The sequence below is a fragment of the Staurois parvus genome, unplaced genomic scaffold (assembly GCF_062004578.1).
Source record: "Staurois parvus isolate SC_StPar_1 unplaced genomic scaffold, SC_StPar_1.0 ptg000287l, whole genome shotgun sequence".
Classification (NCBI taxonomy): Eukaryota; Metazoa; Chordata; class Amphibia; order Anura; family Ranidae; genus Staurois; species Staurois parvus.
In genome coordinates this window covers 29,234,872-29,254,940 of record NW_028318083.1, presented here as the reverse complement: position 1 = coordinate 29,254,940, position 20,069 = coordinate 29,234,872, and the positions used below count along the sequence as shown (strand labels likewise).

Genomic DNA, 20,069 nt, shown 5'->3' with positions numbered 1-20,069 from the left:
CAAAAAAAATTTGTACGCTTTTTACCTTGTAACTCATCTAAGCTTTGGTTATGTCCTTTTTTTAGTAATTTGTTCAGTCCTGTACAATGAGAGATGTGGACTTTTCCAAGAAGCTTGTAACGAAGATGCCTTGACTTTCATAAAATCAGTAAAAAAGGTACAAAACATTAATTCTAATTTCTGATTATTCATCTTTCACCCCAAAATATTCTTGTTTTAAAATGTAAATGATATCAAGCCATCGATTTAAAACTAGGGGTTATTAAATTGATGAGAATTTGTATAGGCAGCATTTTGAAATGGGATTACTAAAGGTTCAAATGTATCTAAACTCAATTGTGAAGATAGTGAGGTCAGGTGAGTCTCAAACCCTCGTTTTCTACAAAATGTGTAAGTTGCTAACACAAATGGTCAGATTTAAATTTCATGCCTAGGCTAGGCATTCCTGGGGGTGGGGTTGACACACAAACAGCCCAAACAGATCACAGCCCAGATTTTGACACAATGCAGGGAAATGTAAATAGAATGCAGACACGTCATAAACTTCCTCTAGTAGACTTTTCCAAAGATTCCTAGTAAGGCCTGTTGTAAATAGTCTAGCAGAGAGTGTAGCCTCCCTGGCGTTATTCCCGAGTGTAGCTTGGGGTAAAGTTACAGTACCACAAGCGGTAACCCCGAGCTACAGTCGGGCTTACCATGCGGCGCTGCTCCAGGATCTGTTCTTCTCTTACCTTGTCCTGCGCTCCCGCGATGTCCCTCCTACAGTGTCCCCTGCAATGTCCTCCAGCGGATGCCAGCATCTGTCTTCTGGGTTCCATCCCCTGCGACGACAATGACAAAAAGTGACATTCACTAAATTGACTAAAATCACATAGTAAAACATTACTGTATCAAACCATTTCACATACATTTTGTCCCTAGTACTTTGTCCCGTGCCCTGCCTGCATTTTTACTGTTCTTTCTGCCTGGAAACTGAGAAATGTCCATGGCATCCAAAAAGCATCCCTTTAGGTCAAAAGTGGTTTTAGATCAGCTAGAGAACAGCGATCGTAAATTAGAACTACTTGCAGAATTGAGTGATAATGATTCGTGGGGAAATTCGTCATCAGACACTGAAAACGATTTTGCGACTTTGCTCAGTGCTATGCGAACTTGGCGCTATATTTCAAATTTCAGTGTTTTTGGTTTGATTATATTATTGAATTAAATGTATTATTATTATTTTATTATTGTTTATGATTATTTATTAAATTATAATTTATGATTTCATGTTTAAAATTTTAACATACCCGGGATGTTTACTAGACTCTTGTTCGGACAGATTTCAGTGAGTTATTCCTAAAAATTACAGGCCTACAATAAAAAAAATACATATTTCCATGCAAAAAATGTACCGCTTTGAGCACAGAAATATGGACATAATCAGACCGCTAGGGAGGTTAAAGCACATTCTAAATCTTTCTTTTTTTTTTAACTATCAGAACCAAACTTTTTACATAATTCATAAGTCCTGTTCTGAAGGAGTAACCATAACAAAATAAGTGGCCATCTTATTGTATGAGAAGATACCAAACAGATAGACACTAGATAGGTTCATACTACAAGGTTCAGAAGGCTAATAAAACACATTAGATCTCCTAAGGGAAATATGCATAAGATCCATTTTTTTTTTTCTAATGATCTCTAAAATCATTCTGTTATATAGTACGTTGGTTGTCACATTGTGAAACCTTGTTATATGAAAATATGGATATATTTAGGATAGCTGGCATTAGGTATGTGCCCGCTGAAGCATAATATAATACTCCAGAACCCCTATTGACACATTTCCCAAGACCCTTGATTAGATCTGGAAAACCCTTTCCACGGACTACAAAAAGCTGTTGCATTTGGCAATAATAGCTCTCATATGACATTAGAACTACTAATAATACTGCAAACCACTTACTCTGCAAGTGAATTGGACTCTGCTTGGAACCCACAAGCAGGCGATTGTACCTAAAGTATATTTAAAGGTAATTTTTTTTTACAGTTTTAGACAGAATTGAGAGGGATTAGAACACCTGTCCCATTGGGTGCCATCTCCCCAATGGGACACTGCTAGTAAAAAAACACCTGACAGGGGTTATATCTCTCCCTTATGCCATCTAAAATGAAAAAAAATTTTTGACTTTAGTTCTACTTTAAGTATTTTTCTTTTTTAATCCTTTTGTACTGTTTCTTATGTCTGTTTTGTATTTTTTGTACCATTTTTATTTCTTTTCATTCAAACAATATTTAAAAATTGTTAGGCAGAATCCCTATACTCTAATTAGAAATTAAACAACTGAAACACAAGGTATAAACTTAAATAGAATATGTACACTTATAACTGTTTAAAAATGACATCAGCTAGCTAAATATGCATGTTGTTTTCTTTCACAGATGATGCAGTACTTAGGCCCTCTGATTGTAACTTCAGCAGATCTTCACAAGCAATTTAACACAAGATCATGGCAAAAACATACAGAAGCTTGGGATTATATATTTTCAACAGGTATTCAGTCATAATAATTTGCATGTGGAGTAACATATGATTGTAGGTACCTATTACTTTGTAATTGACAGTAGGGATGAACTTAGTGTTCAGTCCAAAAGTTTGTTCGGACTAAATATGGACTGTTCAGATGTTCGTCCAAACACACAACATTTTGGGTACTCAGCGTGGATGAATGTAACTGCTTCTGGCTGCCAGTGCCGCTACTATTGCAGCCAATGCATCCTTACCAGCCATGACATCACCCAACCCATTCACTTACATGGCCGAGAATCCGCAGCCATGAAAGCAAATGTGTGGGGAATGAAGCCTTACATTATTGCTTCATGACTATATTTGGACAATAATGTCACCACTATCCTTGTCTCTTCCTTTTATATATAGTTGATGACATCTTGGGGGCTGTTATTCAGCTAGTGTAACCATCTGAGATTAATTGATTGATTGTATGCAGTCATCAGGTTTTTTTTTCGGTGAGCTGGCAGTGGCGTACATGCTGATTGACAATGGATTTTAAATTAGGGACTTTTGGGGGGATATTGTGGATCTAGAAGAAGTTATTTATTTTATTTATTTGCACATGTTTATTGAGCAATATGTTTTAGCACATGGAGTTTGGTTGATCCAAAATTTAAGGCTGATTCACTATATGTATTGATGTATATTTGTTTATTTATATAATTTCTGATACATATTTATATTTTTTGCTTAAATTTGTAAGATAAAGTCTGAATTACATACATTTTATTAGAAGTACTTTGGATTGCACTGGTTTGTGTTTTTGGACAGTACTGCACTTTTTTTCTGAGGAGTTTAGTTTGAGGGTGTGAAACAATTACCAAGTGCTAGCCAGCTGCCCACACAGATACTCTGCATACATTTTGGGGGGTTTACATGTATGCACTCTATAAATGTAAAAATAAAATGATTTGTATTGTATAACACAAATACGAATGTTATGTTTTATACTGTAAATAATAAAGTATAAGAACAAGAGAGATATTTGGCACACTAAGAGGAAAAAGTCCAGATGTATTATATGATGGCTAGTAAATGAACCACATAGGTAAAGTCCTTAGAGTCCAAATGTGGTTAAGGGATAAGAATGCTTGACTCAGTGGCAGCCAATTCAAAAAGAGCTCGGAGAGACTCTGTACGAACTATAAAAAGAGGAGAAGCAATGCCCTCTAAGTGCAGCAAAAAAAAAAAAAATAATAATAATTTACTTCCACTAAATTTTCAACTTACAATAGTAGTTAAATGAGCACTTGTCGGGGGGCGTGGTCTGCCGCAGTCCGGAATGGCCACTTAAGCCAGGAGCTCCCGCCGGCCGAAGACTTCTCCTCACACTGCACCGAGGATCGGGTGAGGCAGGGGCACATAACCATGGGGAAAACGGACCGGAACACACCCGGTTCCCGTTCCCGTTCCCCACAGGTCCTTACTCAGCCGCAATCGCGGCATATACAGAAGCTGTTCCGCTCCCAGCAGAGGGACAGGTCCCATACAGCTTCCCCCTTTCCCCCCCCTCCTCCCTCCTCAACGGCAGCCTGTGCTCACAGTAGTGACACTGAGAATGTCACAGATGCAGTCCCGCAGCATGATCTCTCCTCTGACTCCCAGGCAGTGTCTCTCAGAGATCTTCAGGCGGTGGCTGCAGACATTAAAGTCACACTCACCACCGCCCTCAGTGACCTACGAAATGACCTGCTTTCCTTGGGCACAAGGCTGGAGGGAGTGGAAATTGCTAACCGCACTAATGCAGATGCCATAGCAGACATACAGCAGACAACAGTCTCACACGCATCACATATCCGCGAATTCTACAGACAAATAGAGGATTTGGATAACCGTGGACGCAGACATAACATTCGACTCCGTGGTTTGCCAGAATCTGTGGAACCGAACGACATCTCTACAACGGTTGTGGCGATCTTTAATGACCTACTAGGTCGCCCACCGGCCACACCTATAGAGTTGGAACGGGCACACAGAGCACTCCGTCCCAGGGGCAGAGATTCTGATCCCCCAAGAGATGTAATATGTTGCCTAGTCAGCTTCCCAATTAAAGAGGACATCCTCAGGCGCGCCAGGGACAGACGGCGCCTCTTATATCAGGGGTCAGAAATACATTTATTCCAGGATCTCTCCAATCTTACTCTGCAACAAAGACGGGAACTTCACCCCCTATTGGATGTACTCCGTTCCCATAACATATCATATAGGTGGCGTTTCCCATTTTGTCTTTCCGCACAGGCGCAGGGGCGCACAGCCTACCTACGAGTTCCGGAGGATCTGCCTAATTTCTGTACTTCCCTAGATATCCCACTAATCGACCTCCCCGATTGGTACAGCAATATGCGTCTCCCAGGTGTTCCGGAATCCGGACCGACGTCAAGTGATATGGAATGGCAGGGCCCTGGCTCTCGCCGACGCCGATTGGTTCTACCAATGGCTCTACCAGCATAACCAGCCCGACGGCCTCTCCTGCTCATAGCAGGCCTCGTCATGAAGCTTAGAGACCCTTCTCTAAACTCTGTCCTGATTTCCTTAATTTACTATACACTACCGCTGGTTTCACTGCTCAGGATCCGTTCAGCCACTCTTCGGACTTTGTCTGCAAAATCCTTGTCCCATTTCACCTTACCTATGGAGCTTTCTGATCTATCATCCTGGGATCTTCCCTCCACATGATCTGGACTGGACTCATTGGTACTCTTGCACACAGGCAGCCCTATGCATCTGGGGCCACTGAGATCTCATCCCTACGACTCTTGACCCTTAACGATTGTTTGGCACAGAATATTCCAATAAGTTCCTCCCTTCTACCCGCCCATTTTCTGCACCACCGCTGTCGCTCCGCAACGGGAATATCGGGTCTACAACCAATTTAGTGCCCAACCTCCTCCATGACACCTCTGATAGGTCTATTGCCATCTAGAGACCCCGGGTGGACTCCGGAGGGCTCCGATCCTCTTCCATCTCCTGCACAGCTGACTCCGAGCCTATCCTGGGGACCTCCGAGGATATCGGGTTCGCCACTGAAGGGCTTTATGTCCCTCCACACGTATCGTATTCAACTCGCCTTGCACCGTTTCCAGAAGACCGAGTTAGGAGAGGATGAAGAGAGTTCCCCAGCACCAGTTATCCTTTTTCATGTACTCTGATGAGCGGGTTGCTGAGTTTGGATTGGGAGGGGTGGGGGGTGGGGGAAACCTTTGCTTATAATTTTTTTTTTTTTTTTACCTTCACATTGTTACTGTGCACCTGTGAACGAGCATCACCTCAATAAGCTCTCCGGATGGAGACTCCTAGCAGAAATCGGTCTCTCCCATCCCGCTCTGTATCCTTTTCCACCCTCTGCATACTAATGAGTACCTCTGATGAGGCTCCAATGTAGGTACTCTGCCTGTGCCTTCTTCTTCCCTCCCCACGCATTTCCTCCTATCTGATATGAGGTGCTGCTCGAGTCCAGGAGTACCTTGAGAGTCCAGGCCGGGGGGGGTCGTTCTGTCATATTAGTTGTTTTCAATTTAGTATATTGTGTTTTTTTGATATGCGATATTTGAGCTGTATGTTTTTTTGCACATGTCATGCCTTACTGTTCCTCTGCCAATAATTTGTGACTTCATGTGTTGTGAGACACTGCCTGTTCTCTCCCTGAGGAAAGGGCGGTCTGACCGTTCTATGAAGTCATACCTTTGAGGACGACACTCCTAGTAGTTCCACCACGGTATACTCGTGACACCATATTTCCGCTTTAGAATTCCTACGTAGTGCTCTGTTCATATGTGTATCTCCCAACCATTGATATGGCTTGTTGCCTGTCTCACTTCCCTCACTTCCCTCCTAGCGCAGGCTACCGTTCTGTTCTTGACCCCAATTTCTCGCTAAATCCTGAGCCATACGCCCTACCAGGTGAGGGTTGATACATCTCCCTCGCCGGCTGGGTGTAGTCCCTCTCTGTGCATGCCCTATCCTCGCCCTACCTCTCCATTCCCTGCACCTTTTAAGGTCTTCCGCACGGCGGGCCTCTTTTTTATTTTGGATTTCGACCCACTGCGTTCCCCACACAGTAAGCTCGGAGAGCTTTTACTGACTCTTGCCGGCTGTTTTTACTCCCTCCTTTCTCTTTTCTGTTACCCCTTAACCCCCCCCCATCTTCTCTTCCTTTCTCTTCTCCCCTTTTCTTATATATCTAGGTGGATTAGCTGGTCTACTCCTCCCGCTGGTAGTTCTGTTTTTTTTGGGGGGTTTTTCTTACCTGTATCTACTCTCCTCCTTTCCCCTTTCTTATTTTTCTTTTCTTTTATTTTATTTTTCTTTCATTTATCTCTTTAAATTTTTTTTTTTTTTTTCTCCCCCCCCCCCCTCAATCCTATTCCCATCCTTTTAGTACCCCGTGTTCCTTCTTTTTAGGTTGCTTTCACATACCTCTTTGGACATGTCTTCTCCCAAATCGTTGTCAGGACACTTATCACTAAAAGTTCTATCTCTTAATGTGAAGGGTTTGAACACGCCTGAAAAACGCTCCATTCTGCTCTCCTACTTATCTAAACAAAGAGCGGATATCGTTTTCCTTCAGGAAACGCATTTTAGACAGGATGTCATTCCCAAGCTCTTTAACTCACGTTATCCGACAGTCTATCATGCCCCTAACCCTCATGCCAAATCAAAAGGTGTCGCCATCTTGATTGCGAAACATCTCCCTTTAACTATCACGGAGTCGCTCCCTGACTCAGAAGGTAGGTTCCTGTTTCTAAAAGGCACTTTTGCCAACAGACCCATTACACTGGCAAATTTATATGCGCCCAATACCAAGCAGGTTCCCTTCTTCCGCTCAATCTCCACCTCTCTTTCTTCTTTTCAGTCGGGTGTACTGATCTTGGGGGGAGACCTTAACGTCCCTTTATGCCCCTTACTGGATTCCTCCTCGGGCAGTTCATTTTTACCATACAAATCCCTAAGACAGATCCGCACACAACTCCAGGATTTACAACTTCACGATTCTTGGCGAATCTTACACCCGAACGTTAAAGATTATACGTTCTTTTCTCCTCCACACAATAAGTACTCCAGAATTGACTACATTTTTCTCTCGCAAGTGGATCTGCCATTTCTTCATGACACCTCCATTGAACCAATGGTCCTATCGGATCACCATCCCATAACCATGACGTTGCGTTTTCCTGAAAAACACTCCCGCTCTAAGATTTGGAGATTGGACGCATCTCTTCTTTCCGACCCAACAAACGAAGCCGAGATCCGCTCCCAATTGGTAGATTACTTCGCGACCAACCAGACTTCAGATACCTCCTCCTTGACGCAATGGGAGGCACATAAATGCGTAATTCGCGGGGTTCTCATAGCTATGGCTACAAAGCGTAAAAGGGAGAGACAAGCACATTTGCGACGACTTTTGGAGCGCATCCAGTTTTTGGAAAGAGTTCACAAACACAGTCAAGCGGCTTCTACCTTGACTGAACTCACAAACACTCGCACGCAGCTTTTGACCGAACTTGGCAAGGTGGCTAAACGTAGATATGTCTTGTCTCAAAAATTATTTTATGAGTTTGCGAACAAAAGCGGGAGATTCCTCGCCAGATCCCTTCAATCGAAAAAGTCGAGCTTAACAATCCACAAAATCAGGGGTCCAGACGGTTCTTTTGCCACCACTAATGCTGACATTGCTTCTCATTTTGAGCAGTATTATAAGGCATTATATAACCTCCCTCCAGAACGTCCCCCACCTGAAACCAACAAACTCAGAGCCACGGTGATCTCGGACTTTCTTCATCTTTATAGCCCTTCTGCACTTTCTGAGACATCCGCCCTGGAACTGGAGCAAAATATCACGGCAGAGGAACTGTCGCGGGCCGTCAAACAAATGAAGTCTGGTAAAAGCCCGGGCCCTGATGGCCTGTCTGCAGTATATTACAAGGAGTTTATAACCGTCTTGTCCAACCCCTTCCTCTCGGCTTTCAACACTTTCTCTTCACTCCCTGTGCCGTGTCATCGCCTTCTAGAAGCGCACATCACTGTCATACCCAAAGGAGATAAGGATGCAACTTTGGTTTCCAATTATAGGCCCATCTCCCTTCTGAATGTAGACGTGAAACTTTATGCTAAAATTCTGGCCAACCGTCTCCTCCCCTTACTCCCTTCTTTGATTAACCTCGATCAAGTGGGTTTCATCCCTGGCAGGGAAGCGAGAGACAATACTATCAAGGCCCTCAACCTTATCCATTGGCTTCGCACATCAATGAATCCTGGGTTCCTTCTCTCTTTGGACGCTGAGTAGGCCTTTGACAGAGTGTCCTGGGATTATTTGAGGGCAACCCTTCAGGCGATTGGTTTTAGAGAACACATGCTTAATTTCATCATGACCTTGTATTCTGGACCCACGGCACAGGCTCGGGTGAATGGCCATTTATTGAACCATTTCTCTCTCGGCAATGGCACGCGCCAGGGCTGCCCCCTTTCTCCTCTCCTCTTTGTGCTATCATTAGAGCCACTGCTACGTAAACTCCGTTCCAACCCAGATATTAAGGGCGTTTCCGCACCGGCTCAAAAGTATAAACTCGCCGCCTATGCGGATGACATTTTGCTGTTTCTAACGGAACCTCGGACCACCTTGCCCAATTTGCTTAAAGATTTCTCACTTTTTCAATACATGTCGAACCTTAGAATCAACCATTCAAAGTCATACGCCCTCAATGTCACCCTCCCTTCTGATGTAGTCTCATTTTGCCGATCGCAGTTCCCGTTTAGATGGGACAGTGAGACTCTCACTTACCTGGGCATTCAGCTTACGTGCGACCTCTCTGACCTTTACGTAAAAAACTTTATCCCAGCACTTAAATCCATTCAGGAGGATCTCACTAAATGGCATCGACCATGCTTTTCCTGGTTCGGCAAAGCTGCTATATTAAAAATGAACATTCTCCCCCACCTCCTCTATTTATTTCAAACCTTACCTATCCAATTGCCACCCGCCTTTTTCGCATCATGTAGGAGAATGTGCTCCTTCTTCCTTTGGAACCACAAGCGTCCGCGCATATCTTTCTGCCAATTGGTTCTCCCCAAATCCAGGGGTGGGATTGGGCTCCCAGACCTCAGGCAATATCATTGGGCATGCCATCTTTGCAGAATTATAGATTGGAATATTCATTCGACTACCAAAGACTGGGTGCATCTCAAAAACTCCTTCTCTCCTTCTCCTATAGCTTCGATCCCGTGGCTCTTGACGAAACATACCCCCCAGGCCCTTCTCACTCATCCACTGATTGGTCCTACCTTGAGCATCTTCCGCTTGACATGCAAGTCGGCCTCCATCTCGGATGCCCCCAACCCTTTAACCTCCCTTTGCTTAAACCCGGACTTCCCTCCGGGCATGCACAAGGCCTTCCTGTCGGAACATTGGCCGTATGACCAGGTGAAAGCGGAACACTTTTTTCATAAAGGCCAATTGAAATCCTACTCCTCTTTGGCGAGCACCATGAAAGATCGTACCTTCCCCTTTTGGGCCTACCTTCAAATCAGGCATTTTCTCACATCCTCTGCTCACCGCCACAAATGGACTCGTCCTCTCACCCCCTTTGAATCAATTTGTTCTAAGGCTGAACCCCAGCGGCATCTAATCTCATCCATGTACCTCCTTCTCACCGGTGATGGGAATCCTAACTCGCTCCCCGCTTGCCGAGCTTGGAGGAGAGACCTTGATATAGATTTTTCTTCCTCAGATTGGGACCAAATTTTTACATACTCCCACAAATGTTCGCTGAATGTATCGAGCCAAGAAAACGGATACAAGCTAGCTTCCCGTTGGTACATTACCCCTTCCAGAACTCATCGTTTTAACCCTTCTCTACCCAATAATTGTTGGAGATGTGGAGCACCTGATGGGTCCCTTCTCCATATTTGGTGGTCCTGTCCTATCGTCCTGCCCTTCTGGCAGGAAGTCCACCGTATAACCTCGTCAGTGTCCACTTTACCTCTCGATTTCTCCCCGGCCCAATTTCTCCTCCACCATACACCGCTCCCCAAACATCTATACTTCCGATCGTTAGCTATGCATATGATTAATGCTGCTAGACTCTGTCTTCCTGTGCTTTGGAGATCTACTCAACCCCCCTCAATAAAAGATTGGTTCACTCGTCTAGGAAGAATTGCAGAGATGGAGGAGCTGATTGCTTCCTCCCAAGATAACCCGACTAAATTCTCCCATACTTGGCCGTGTTGGATTCACTTCCGAACGACCCACGAATACCACTCCATCATGGGTCTTTCTACCTGACTCTGAGCCAGACCTGTGGCTTTGTATTACACTCTGTATTGTATTGACTCCTCGACCCTTGCTAGGCTGTCGATAACACTTTTCTATTATATCCCTTTCACTGATCAGGTAGTGAGACACTCCTTTTCCCTGGTGCCCGATTGTCTGCTTTATGTCTCTATCCCCTAGGGGATGAACACACCAGCTCTGTCCTTGGAGCTTCCACCTATATGACATGTCTATCCATACCGCCCCCCCCTTAGTCTCCTTCCCCTTTGACCCTTACCCCCCCCTTTTTTTTTTTTTTCTTCTACACTTTTTTTCTTCCTTCTTTGGCTTTCCAGCTTCTCACCATTTTTTATTTTTTATTTTCTCCTGACTCCTTCCTCATTGTGCCCTGTACCTGCCATTACTGTCTTTGCTGTTTTTCACATCTTCTCCACTTCATTTTTTCCCTTTTTTTTCCTCTACACATACGTTTATTCCTCTGTCCATAGGCAACCTAATCTCACACCCGGATTACACTTGCACATGTGCCTCTCCCATTCCACGGAGTTATTTTCATATGCGTTGGCTACCTTTGAGTGGTACCTTTGCTGCTCCTCATGGATAACACCGAGCTTTCTATATTTTCGTAACTTCTTCCTTGCACCAGAAGCCCAGCACCTTTAGCTTTATCCCCTTCCCCCCTACTCTTCTACTCTACGATAAAAGATATATGGGGGTGCAAATAAATGATCCTGCTCGTTTGGTGATATTTTGTATGCTATGTGGTGATTATGATTGGTGTTTGCCTTCTTTTTTTTTTTTTTTTTTGCTGTGTACTCGTGTTTTTTTTTTTCCAAGTTCAACTTCATTATTGTTACAGGTGACACGAGATGGCTTTATTATTTTGTTCGCCTGCGTATTTCTTATTGTTTGGCATGTGCGATTTGTGTTTTACCGCGTTTTTCTTTTGCACATTGTATTACATTGTACAATTTATACCATTTATATGTTTTGAATTTTTCTCAATAAACTTTGTGGAACTACTGCAGGCGGGTCTCCAACGTGCTGTTCTTGACCAGGGGTGGACTGACCATTTGGAAACTCGGGCACTGCCCGAGGGCCCAGGGTCAGTAGGGGGCCCCATGGGATGCCCCTGGTACCTTTTTCATAGGCTTTTTTGAGTTTGGGCAAGGACACAGGGGCCCCATGATCCCCTATTGCCCGGGGGCCCCATGAGTTGTCAGTCCGCCCCTGTTCTTGACTGTGTTGGTGGCTCCCAGCACTTCTTGGTCTCATCTGTCCATAGAATGTTGTTCCAGAACTGTGAAGGCTTTTTTAGATGTCCTTTGGCAAACTCTAATCTGGCCTTCCTGTTTTTAAGGCTCACCAATGGTTTACATCTTGTGGTGAACCCTCTGTATTCACTCTGGTGAAGTCTTCTCTTGATTGTTGACTTTGACACACATACACCTACCTCCTGGAGAGTGTTTTTGATCTGGCCAACTGTGGTGAAGGGAGTTTTCTTCACCAGGGAAAGAATTCTTCGGTCATCCACCACAGTTGTTTTCCGTGGTCTTCCGGGTCTTTTGGTGTTGCTGAGCTCACCGGTTCGTTCCTTCTTTTTAAGAATGTTCCAAACAGTTTTGGCCACGCCTAATGTTTTTGCTATCTTTCTGATGGGTTTATATTGTTTTTTCAGCCTAATGATGGCTTGCTTCACTGATAGTGACAGCTCTTTGGATCTCATCTTGAGAGTTGACAGCAACAGATTCCAAATGCAAATAGCACACTTGAAATGAACTCTGGACCTTTTATCTGCTCATTGTAATTGGGATAATGAGGGAATAACACACACCTGGCCATGGAACAGCTGAGAAGCCAATTGTCCCATTACTTTTGGTCCCTTAACAAGTGGGAGACACATATGCAAACTGTTGTAATTCCTACACTGTTTACCTGATTTGGATGTTAATACAATCAAATTAAAGCTGACAGTCTGTAGTTAAAGCAAATCTTGTTTGTTTCATTTCAAATCCATTGTGGTAGTGTATAGAGCCAAAAATGTTAGAATTGTGTCGATGTCCCAATATTTATGGACCTGACTGTATACCTCAAAAAAAGAAAATATCACATAGTGCATTACCTTTTATAAACATAAATATTCATTTCATACCATGCAATTTATGCAGTAATTTAATTGTGAAAAAAATAGTGAAAGATCGTGAAAAACGTGAAATAATCTGTGAAAACACTGTGTATGTGAATCACTCTTCAGTGCCACACAAAAAAATGCAAACTGGTGTGCACTTCTACTTATAGTAAGGATACCCTTACCAACAATCCTAATAAAGCATGCCTATAATAATCCAACAGCTGAACAAAACAGTTCTCCTGTAGATCTTTCCCAGGAATAAGTGATCTCCACGATCCTCCCTGGATTCCTTAATTACAGTAATCCCAATATCTCCAAGCGCTTCACTCCATCCAGAGACAAAACATGAGGGACATGATAGTGTAATACCGCCAATCACATGATAAAATGACCTTTATTCAAACTGCTTACATCAAATAGCCTTTTAAAATCGCTTAGTTATAGTAAAGAGACCTCACAGCCATCCAGGAAAACGTCCAGGTACTCCAGATACGATCGTTTCCCTTCTCCAAAATGGCCACCGGTCAACTTCCGGTTCCGGTGTACGTCTTGACGTCATTTCCTTTGACGCGTTTCGTCATCGACTTAATCATAAGGGGTAAGGTTGCCAATTTTGTGGAAATAAATTATTTGTTGTTATTGCTGCACATAGATGGCACTGCTTATTATCTAAAAATATTAAAGTATAAAGCGTATGCATTCCTTTTAAAGATTCAGTTTCACTAAACCCAGATGTGAACTCGTTTAATTCATTCCTCCCCTTTTTTTAACCAGCAAAATGTTTTATTGACAAGAGATTTAAATCCATCCCTACATGGAATCATGATTTGCTTAACACAATCTCTTCTAATCATCCCCTCACCAAGAAACAGCTGGCTGGTCTGTTTACTGAACTGCAGATTGGGGGTGTAGAAACTGTAAGTGTTTTTATCTATCTAAATGTGTATGGTCAGATAATGTTAATATATTTTTTAAATAATATTTTAAAAAATGCAGCCGGTCATGCATAATACACAAAGAAAAGTAAATTTTTTATAGCAGATTGGATATTTTAGAGAAAATATTGGACAATAATTGTCATTAATGTGTGATGAAGCACCAAATGTGCTATATATATGAACAGTTAAAGATTTACAGCCCATAAACTAGAGGAATGTGTGATCTAATGCCCTTACCAGAATTACATATACATCCTGGAACCCTTTTGGGACAACTATACCAATTGCCAAGGATTGTAGGAGGAAACCATAGTGCCTACTGAACAATCATGTAACTACAAAGTCCCTATACATATTGCTATAACTTGATGCAAGACGTTACTGAAAATCAGCAAATCTCAGTTTTGCTCATTAAATTGCTCCATCAAAATCTGTTTTGAAAATTAAAAAATAAGATCTATATATAATTTTTAATCTTGAGGCTGTAATTTTTAGGATTGTAATTAAGTTAGTACATGGACCACACAACTCAGGTGAGCCTGTGTCATAGTAACCTGTTTGTATACCTATGCTGCTGGTTGGTGGGAGTCTCTCAACTGCTAAAGCTTCTTTTCCCCGAGTCTGAACCCTGACTGTGACATAGCCAATGAGAGTTGGGGTAAAGAAAACTTCATCAGGGTTTCAGATAAAATAAGAATCTTGAATGGACTCAAAATAGAGCTTCCCTGTGAGAATCTGTGCAGGGGAGCTATTAACTGGATCAGGAGAGTTACTGGCCAGCAGTATCCGGTCAACAATCAAGGTAGCTTGCACTTTTATCTTTTTGTTTGGTGCTCCTTCCATTTGTGCAAGTTTTCTCTGGTAAACTGCTGGGGTACCCACTGGTAAATATTTTTGCACCCTTCTACTTTATATGAACTCACATAAAAATCCCAGCACCTTTGAATGCTTTTTTTTTCGATGTAATTGTGTTTTTCTTATTTTTTTCTGTGTGTATTTGATTATCGTTTCTGTGCTGTTGATTTTTTTGTTGTTGTTCTTTTTGCTTGTCTGTCACGTACCTTGCTTGTGAGCAGAGGAAGGCCCCTCGTACAGCTCCGGTTCGAGGGCCATGAAAGTGGAACAGCAACCACAAGAGCAGGGTATGAGTGCCTGTTCAGTCCTGTAGTCTGTGCAGGAATTGTTGGCACTGGGATGGCTGGACCGGCTGGCAGCAGAGCAGGCTGGTAGCAGGCAGATGTCACAGCTGGACTGGCTGGTGGCAAAGCAGGTTGGCAGCAGAGGAGACAGCACAGCTGGGCAGGGTGGTTGCAGGGCAGTGTAGCACGCTGTAAGCAGGGTCAGACAGGCCGGGTTGGTAACAGATAAGCGGATCAGGCATAAACGGCAGGCAGAAGAATGGTTGGTTCACAAACCAAGGTCAGTGATGGTGGGAGCAGATCAAGTAGAGACAGAAAGCAGAGGCAGAGTTCAAGAAGCAAGCCGGGGTCAATCACTGGTATCACTCACAGGAACAGGCACAGGAATACAGGAGGGGGAGCTGAAGATCAGACAGCACAGGCTAATAGTCCTGCTGGGTTTAACCCCCCTGGCGGTATTCTCAAGTGTAGCTCGGGGTAAAGTTTCAGTACCAAAAGCGGTAACCCCGAGCTACACTGGGGCTTACCATGCGGCGCTGCTCCGGGATCCCTTAGTCACTTACCTTGTCCTGTGCTCCTGCGATGTCCCTCCTACAGTGTCCCCTGTAATGTACTCCGGCGGATGCCGGCATCTGTCATCTGAGTTCTGTCCCCTGCGAGCGTCGGGACATATGGGGGAATGGAACGGCGGGAAATTTGAAAATGACATATTGTGACATTCACTCAATACACTAAAATAACATAGTAAAACATTACTGTATCAAACCATTTCACATACATTTTGTCCCTAGTGCTTTGTCCTGTGCCCTGCCTGCATTTTTACCATTCTTTCTGCCTGGAAACTGAGAAATGTCCATGGTGTCCAAAAAGCGTCCCTTTACGTCAAAATCGGTTTTAGTCCAGCTAGAGAACAGTGATAGTAAATCAGAACTACTTGCAGAATTGAGTGATAATGATTTGTGGGGAAATTCGCCATCAGACACTGAAAACGATTTTGCGACTTTGCTCAGTGCTGTGCGAACTTGGCGCTATATTTCAAATTTCAGTGTTTTTGGTTTGATTATAATTTTGAAATAAATTTATTTTAATTTATTTATTTAATTTTCAAATTTTAACATACCCGGGATGTTTACTAGACTCTTGCTTGGACAGATTTCAGTGAGTTATTCCTAAAAACTACAGGCCTACAATAAAAAAAATACATATTTCCATGCAAAAAAATTTATCGCTTTGAGCACAGAAATATGGACATAATCAGACCGCTAGGGAGGTTAAATAGTCTTATTGGTGCCAACATTAGCAACAGGCATCCGAGAGTGCGCATGCTCGAACGCAAATGCGCATAACTATGCACAGCAGAACGGGCCCTCGCACATCTGGACCTGCGTCGTTGTGTAAGCCCAGAGGCTTCAGCTGCATTATGGCAAGCATCTTCCTGACATTGTCTGTGAAAGAAATATTAAAAATGGTAATTTTTGACACAGGTGCACTATGGTTGAACAGAGCTTCTGTGACCCTATGGAGACATTTAAAACCCTTAAAAAACACACACACACACACACACACACCTAATATAATCTTCCCCATTAAATCCAATGCATCGTCCTAAAAATGGTGACATTTTTCCCGAATCTGCTCTCTTGATATCTACTGAAATGTTGGGTTTATGGTAACTCTTAATTTCATTCATCCATAATGTTACTAAGTGAATCACCGCACTATGGTAAAATGGGCATGGACATTATTTTTGCACTACAAACACATATTTAAAATCTTCTTGCAAAAAGAAGCAATAATAATCTATACATGGAACTAAGGTTTAGATACAATGTGGCCTGTTTGTCTTATTGTTTCTGTTTAATTTAGACAGCCAATTCTCTATTATGGTTAATATACAATTTATCAAGACACAGTGATGTTCAGGAAAAAGTTCTAGATGAAATCCGAACTGTTCTACCACCAGGCCAGTCACCATCTACTGATGATTTACAAAAGATGCCATATTTGAAGGCTTGCATTAAAGAATCAATGAGGTTATTTTTACTTAATATTACTGTTTGTATTATCATGGCTATTAGTAGGTAGTTGATGAGCAGAGTGATGCAAACAAAAGTGATTTAATTGTGAAATTATTGATTTTACCCTAAAATAGCAACATTTTCACAAAATAATTGTACAAATGAGGGGCCTTTTTATTTTTTATTTGTGTATTTAATTTACAAAAGAAAAGGTCCAGGATAGTTGAATGGATTTCCATGTCCCACAAAAACCTGTTGTACTCTTTAGGGAACAACAAAGTCCACCTAAATTTTGTTTTCTCCACTGACTAAAATACATTTCTCCAAAACTGCAGAATTTCAAAAAATTGTGATTTGCTTTTTTAAATCTTCAAATTTGGCTGACATTTCATGGAAATGAAATATTTTATTTTTTTCTCATAGTATTTGTATTTGAACTGTTCCATACATTTATTACATTTAAGAGTCCCTAGATTACAGGTTCTATATATAAATCTTTTTGTTTTGTTCAAAGTGTAAAATAATGCTCTGTTACATTAAATATTATTTTTATTTACACAAGTAACTAACAATTCAATTTCTATCACACTGAGAATATAATGAATCATTAAAGACATGAGGGGAGGTTAAAGACCGTAAGATGTTTTTCTTCTATAGTTCTCCTTTTGTTATACTACTGTAGGAAGTCATATTGTTAGTAAAATTGTTAGTTGGGAAATTAATTTAAATGCTGTGTAAATGTTTGAATGTGTAAACCACATATTTGAACACATGTAAGTGATTGGTAACCAATTTTATTGAAGGAACACAAATAGAGTAGCTGTGACAATATAAAATATGTGACTTTCATGCATGTAAATGTAAGGTCTATTTTACTCTCAACCAAAACATAGCTGCACAAAAATCATTAAAAATAAAAAAAGGAATAAAAAAGAGATAAAAAAATTCTCACTTTGGTCCTAGCTTATGATGCTTCCTGAAGGCAAGGGTGATATCACTGCACCTCTCTAGTGTTTTTAGACACTTTAAATCACATGAGAATGCACACCTGCAATGACCTGGCTGTCATGAGGTATAGAGATGCCACCAGCAACCCTCCAAAGCTTCAGATGTTGAGACTGAGGTTTTTTTTTCAATATGTTTTGTAACATATGTTTATAAAGTTCTTTTGGCAGCTAATTTTGTTTGGGGGAGCCAAGCAAAAGCAGAATCATACAATTTACAATTTGATTATACTAGTGTATACTATACACATTGCAAAGTGATGGATCTAATTCGCATCTACCATCAACTATGCAGTTTAATGCGGGGTACATACTATACTTTTTTTTGCATTCAGTTCAGTGGGCTGATCAAAAAAAAACCTGACAGATCATTGTACTAAGACAAGTGATGTTAGTACAGCAACCTCCCCAGCTTAATTATTGTGTTCTGACAAGGGGACTGCCTCCCTGCCAGGACACACTGATCAGCACTCACAGTCATTGACTGCGAGCACTGATCGGATGCCAGCTGGCTGCTGATTTTACAGCATGTCCTTTTGACAGAAGCCGGATGTTAGGCTGGCTTCTGTTGGACAGTTGTACACACATGCCGAATGTCTGCTGGTTTCTGTTGAACCAACAGATACCAGCTGATATTTTGCCAGTGTGTACCAGCCTTAAGGGTCTTCCAGACTGCATACACTTTAAATGGCTTGTTTACATAATATAGTTAAATCTATTGTTGATTATACAGAGATTGTATGATAAGGCATTATGGTCAGCTTTACATCTTCCATGACAACAAGATGCTATTTTGGCAAATGACAGCTGTGCAAATCCAAGCTTATAGGGGTATCAGTGACCAAGATGGTAAAAACATTAAAGCAGTAGTAAACTCTAAAAAAAAAAAAAAAAGTTTTCCCCTGCAAGGCAATTTTATAATGTGCTAGTATGCATCACTGGTATGTTGTACTAGCTTGAATGGCTGAGCCGCGATTACATCACTCCCGCGCATGCGTGCAGGAGTCAATTTTACGGCACACAGCTCTGAAGGAACGGCACTAACATGCCATTCCTTCAGAGCACATGAGCCGGTGTTCAACACAAGTAAATATCTCCTAAACAATGCATGTTTAGGAGATATTTACAGTACCTACAGGTAACCCTTATTATAGGCTTACCTGTATGTACAAGTGTGAAAACAAACTTTACTATCACTTTAATTCTCTGATCCCTGGGCAGCACTTCTATTTCCAGGGCACTGATGTTACTTACAGTTGGCTGTCAAAAAAATGCAAAATCTATTTGAGAATTCTAGGATATCTTGGTGACAAATTTACTTTAAAGTGAACCTCCTGGTTAGACCAGTCCTAAAAAGCAGGCACTATGACTATTTTAGTTAAATCTCTTTTAAAACGTTTTGTGGATCAGTGTTACCATTTGGCCTTCTAAAGCAATATAAACATTACATTGAAAAGTAAAATGTGGTTATTTTTTTTACTTAAAGTGTTATAGTTAGGAATCATTTAAGGGTGTTGTGTGTCATTTTATTGTAGACTAACACCTACAGTGCCTTTTACCAGTCGAACAATGGAGGAGGACACAAACCTTGGTGGATATTTGATTCCAAAAGGTGTAAGTATTTTTTATGTAATATAAAAGTTTCAATTATTCATTTAGCCATTACTTACAATAATGTACAAAGGTTTCAGGTACTTTTGGAAATTGCTGTTAATGGAATGCTTTTAGTAAAATATTGTAAAAAGAGTTTATTAATCAAGAACTGTCCAAAAAAAAGTGCAGGTACAGTAAACAGAAAAAAAACAATTAAATCAATGTTTAGTGTGAGAATCCCTTGAATAAAAAAAACAACAATTTGTTTAGCATACAGTTTTTAAAGGTATTTGATTGGTCGGTTGTTCCAAGTATCCAGAAAACCATAACATGCTTTCACTGCAGACCTTGACTGTTATATTTACTTCTGCCTCTGCAAACAATCTCAGACTGAGTCAATGATATTGAAGGCAGGATTTTGTGGAG

The 20,069-nt window shown here is 41.7% G+C and overlaps 1 protein-coding gene across 1 annotated transcript in view; it reads left to right on the top strand.

Moving 5' to 3' along the window:
• Positions 1-20,069, top strand: part of LOC149458470 (1,25-dihydroxyvitamin D(3) 24-hydroxylase, mitochondrial-like) — a 53,557-nt gene that overhangs the window by 18,694 nt on the left and 14,794 nt on the right. The window contains exons 5-9 of the mRNA XM_089682356.1: positions 66-157; positions 2,425-2,536; positions 13,726-13,868; positions 16,895-17,061; positions 19,586-19,664. Of these exons, the coding sequence (XP_089538482.1) occupies positions 66-157; positions 2,425-2,536; positions 13,726-13,868; positions 16,895-17,061; positions 19,586-19,664 (593 nt within the window). The remainder of the gene's footprint in view (positions 1-65; positions 158-2,424; positions 2,537-13,725; positions 13,869-16,894; positions 17,062-19,585; positions 19,665-20,069) is intronic.